At 40.0% G+C, this 4,053-nt stretch overlaps 1 protein-coding gene across 1 annotated transcript in view; it reads right to left on the bottom strand.

Moving 5' to 3' along the window:
* Positions 1-669: 669 nt before the first annotated feature.
* Positions 670-4,053, bottom strand: part of DPT (dermatopontin) — a 21,213-nt gene continuing 17,829 nt past the window's right edge. Inside the window, exon 4 of the mRNA XM_018557297.1 lies at positions 670-758. Within this exon, the coding sequence (XP_018412799.1) occupies positions 692-758 (67 nt within the window). The 3' untranslated portion in view covers positions 670-691. The remainder of the gene's footprint in view (positions 759-4,053) is intronic.

Raw genomic sequence — 4,053 nt, 5'->3', positions numbered from 1 at the left:
CTGCCTGGCCTATTGTGCTGCAGAGGGATTGACTTTCAGTGCCTGCAGTAAAGCACTGCATTGTTCACCATGGGTTCTACCAGTTGGCTATTTGACAGCAGATACAAGGTGTCCAAACCCTTTGCAGCAGTTCATCTCTTTGTCAGGCTACACATTTTAATGCATGGAATCTCTTTTTCTGAGTATTTCTCAAAGTAGATTATTTTTATTATTTCTACATAGCATACAGCCATATTGGATATGCTGGTTGGTTGCTATTGAATACTGTATTTACACCTAAATGTTTGCCTTCTTTAATAATGCAATAGTGTTTGTTTTTATATTTAAAAGATTTTATGCCATATACCAAGCTGGTAGGCATATTTTTATAAACTAAACTATGTATGCATGTGACTGTCAATAGGATATTGCATGGCAAGCTTGAATAAGAGGCAATAACGTTCATGAATTGCTCAGCCCTCGCGTAAAGGTCTGTGGAGAATGTCAATGTAATATATAAATGGAAGTAAATCTTGCGGGTACCATTTTAGCCTGCAGTGTTCTTGTCATCACAGTTTGGATTTAGCAGTTGAAGTAACAATCCCTCTTATATACATAACTGCCCTGGTAAATCTATCCAAAACACAGCAGATTTACATGTTATAGAATCAGCTGAACAAGTAGGTGCTGATGCTTTGGTTTCGGTATTCTTCTAGAAGTTTTCAAATTCACAGTCAAAGTCTGTCAGTCTGCAAATAATATACTTCCACTGACGATCCCTAAAAATATAAAAAGGTATTAAGGCATTTTAAATTTTTGTTGGTTAATTTATGAATGTATTAAACTCTTCAGAAAAAAATAAATAATGTTTAAGCCTGAAAATGAATATAATAGTATACTCTGATGTATTTTGAATGCATATAAAATGGAAAATTGTATACTCCATAATTTTCTATTCCTGGTGCATACAGTAGGCTAATGTTGCACTCCTTATCTATAAGTTTGCCCCAACTCCATCACCCCTCATTCTGGTAATACTCCAAGCCATGGAGGGAAGTCTGCTGCCAAGAAGATGGTATTTAATGATCACACTGCTAGGTAGGGTGCTGCTAGTACACCATTTATTTAAAATAGTCAGAAGAAAATGTGCTATTTTCAGCATGGATGCAGAACGCATCCCTGGGTTAGAAGGTCCTGTCTTGGAAGAAGTTTCACTTGTGGTTATAGACCCACAGGTTCTGCAGTGAATGCACGATTATTGATATCATGATTCCCAGAACTTAAATGAATTTTGAGACGAGGCTGTGAAGAAAAGGCGTATCCTATGGAGAAGTCCCAGGGTTAGGTCAGGGTATTAACTCCCTGTGCCTCCAGGAAGTTGTACCAAGGTGGGAAAGCCCAGAATCTCATGTTCTCTGGAGTAGCTAGGAGGTCTAACTCTGGTGTTCCTCAGCACTCTGTAATCTTCTCATATATCTTTGTGGTTAAAGGCCCATTGATTACGGTCCACCCAGGAGTGACTGAGGAGATCCACCAGTTTGCTTTGTATTTCCAAAACATACATTTCTGTTCCATTCCATACATTTACCTGGAACCAAGTCATGCATGGGTTCAGCTCCCTTTCTTGTTCCATTGCACAAGGAATCCTACCTGAAACTTCAACATTCACCGGTGAGCCAACCTGACCAGAGGTATGGCGGAGGAAAGCTTTCCTTGGGAACTTGGATGACCACATGAATTCTGAAGACATTACAGTCTGGACCTTGCTCTGAACTAAATAAATCCTTTTCCGGCGGTAATTGTACAGACTTGTTAGCCATGACCAGTAGTGCTCCCAGAAAGATTCATTGCTAGGTTGGGATGCAAAAGCAGAGTTGCTTTTGTTGATTACCAGCCACAGGGCTTGTTCACACCTAATCCAGTGCAATCCAGCATGGTCCGTTGCTGTAACACACTGGATTGCAAAATTACAGCCTCCCTGCGTTCTGAGGCGGTAGGGGGTGTAGTGGTGAATTCAAGACAATGGCACTGCAGCCACACCTCCAGCCTCGCAGTGCACCACCACACCCCCCTCCCACCCAGGGAAACGCAAGGAGGCTGTAATTATGAGATCCAGTGCGTTTCAGCAACTAACCATGCTGGAACGCACTGGATTAGGTTAGAATAAGCCCCAACTCCTGAAGCATGCCGAAAAACATTTTCTGATGTTTTACTAGTATGTTGCGGTCCATGGCCGGGAGTAAGATGCTAATGATTTGGTCTAAGGCCCTTTATTCTGATGTGTACAATGACAGGCAATAACAATTTTGTAAAGATTCTCTGGGCTGACAGTATTTCAAATAGAAGATATTACAAACTGGGAGTGGTACCCCAGAATAGCAGGAACTTTGGCACTCTGGGTCAGATGAGAGACTCTATTTGGAAGAATAGAACCTGAATTAGATTGTTCAGTGATTTCAGATCCAGAACTGGTCTGTGTTCATCTGCTTTTTATTTCACTAACAAAGAAGGTGGAGTTTAAGGAACTTGTGGACCTGGGCTAATAGCCCACTTTTAAAGTAACATTTGAATGTATAGGATGAACAGCAGAGATTTTTCTTGCCTGGCAGGTAGAGTTGTTTAGACTAAATGGTTCAGTGGAGGATGAGCCTTTGTCACTATATACTGTGAATCACCCAAGAATAGTATTTGTCCACATCTAGGCAAAGGCTTGAAGGCATGCACCCACCATACAGGAATGGACAGTGCACCATCACATTTTTTTTGGCCTCTTGGAGCCATCTTAAAGAAGGATGATTGGGTTCCTCTCAAACTGGAAATCTTTGGATCTGTTGCCACATGGTCTTTTATAGATTTGCCTTTGGTGCCAGGGATGTCTTGTAACAGTAAACCAAAGCGACCCCCTGAGATGGACAATAGCCCCATCACAAGAGATGCCGGCTGTTGCTACAACATCGGTGCACTAGGATGGTGCAGCAACAACTGCCATCTTGGAAAAGGTAGCCCCATCACAGGAGGACATGGGTAGGGAGAAGGAGCGGACTGAGCTGCAATGGAATGTATACTGGGCCAGAAAGATGGAGGGTGGACTACAGGAGCTTAATGAGAACGAGATTCTAAACCAGATTACGCCTTTAAAGGTAAAGCAGCAGAGACATCAGACCAGGAAAAATTAACCTGGCTGGCCAGCCACAGGACAAAGAAAGATAAGGGCAAAGATTAAAGAAAATCCACTGTAGTCAAATAACTTGTCTGTTGGGAGAACAGAAAAAAAGCATAAGAACAGAAAAAAAAGCATAACATGCCCTATGAGGTTTAGGGGCAAAGCATTAATCTATTGTATGTTGCTATCTTGCATCAAAAAATGCAATGCATACCTGATAACATCTGATATGGCTTTAACCTGTTACCATGCTTGCCGTTACATATTTTCATTATTGCATCTATATTTGTGAACTCTATCTTGTATTTATTTGTTATCTGTATATGAGTGAATGTTGGCAGCCCTGAGGATGCCATTTTAAATTATTCTGAGCTTGCTAATAGAATTGCATCAACAAATGAACAGTAATGCCCAATTAATGATTAGCAATACTATACAGGAAGCATGGCCTACAAATATGGGCAAAAATTCACACAGACACACACAAATAATACAAATAATGTGAAAAACCTACCCAAAAGAGTGCATGCCAGTATAGCAATTCCATAATAATGCCAATGGTTTTGGAATAGGATGTCCAACAAGCTCATATAGGTGTAATGGGATGGATGTACACAACTTTTGATCTTTATAGTATATAGTATGATTATAGATGGCAGATACTCTGACATAGTGGTCTACTTTCTTCAGTTTGAGGATGGACTGTCTCAATAGTAATGTTGCAATAAGGTTTGCTAAACATTATCTCAACAATAGTATAGTTTAAATGTTTATAATTAGCTTTATACTAATGCTTGATATCTTGATTTATGTGTGTATATCTATCCTATCTATCCTATCTAATGTGTGTGTATATATGTATATGTGTGTGTATGTGTATATGTGTATGTGTATATATGTGTGTATATATA

This window comes from Nanorana parkeri, unplaced genomic scaffold (genome assembly GCF_000935625.1).
Source record: "Nanorana parkeri isolate BGI_ZX_2015 unplaced genomic scaffold, ASM93562v1 scaffold278, whole genome shotgun sequence".
Lineage (NCBI taxonomy): Eukaryota > Metazoa > Chordata > Amphibia > Anura > Dicroglossidae > Nanorana > Nanorana parkeri.
Note: the sequence above shows the minus strand (reverse complement) of the source record. Positions and strands in the feature narration are given on the sequence as shown.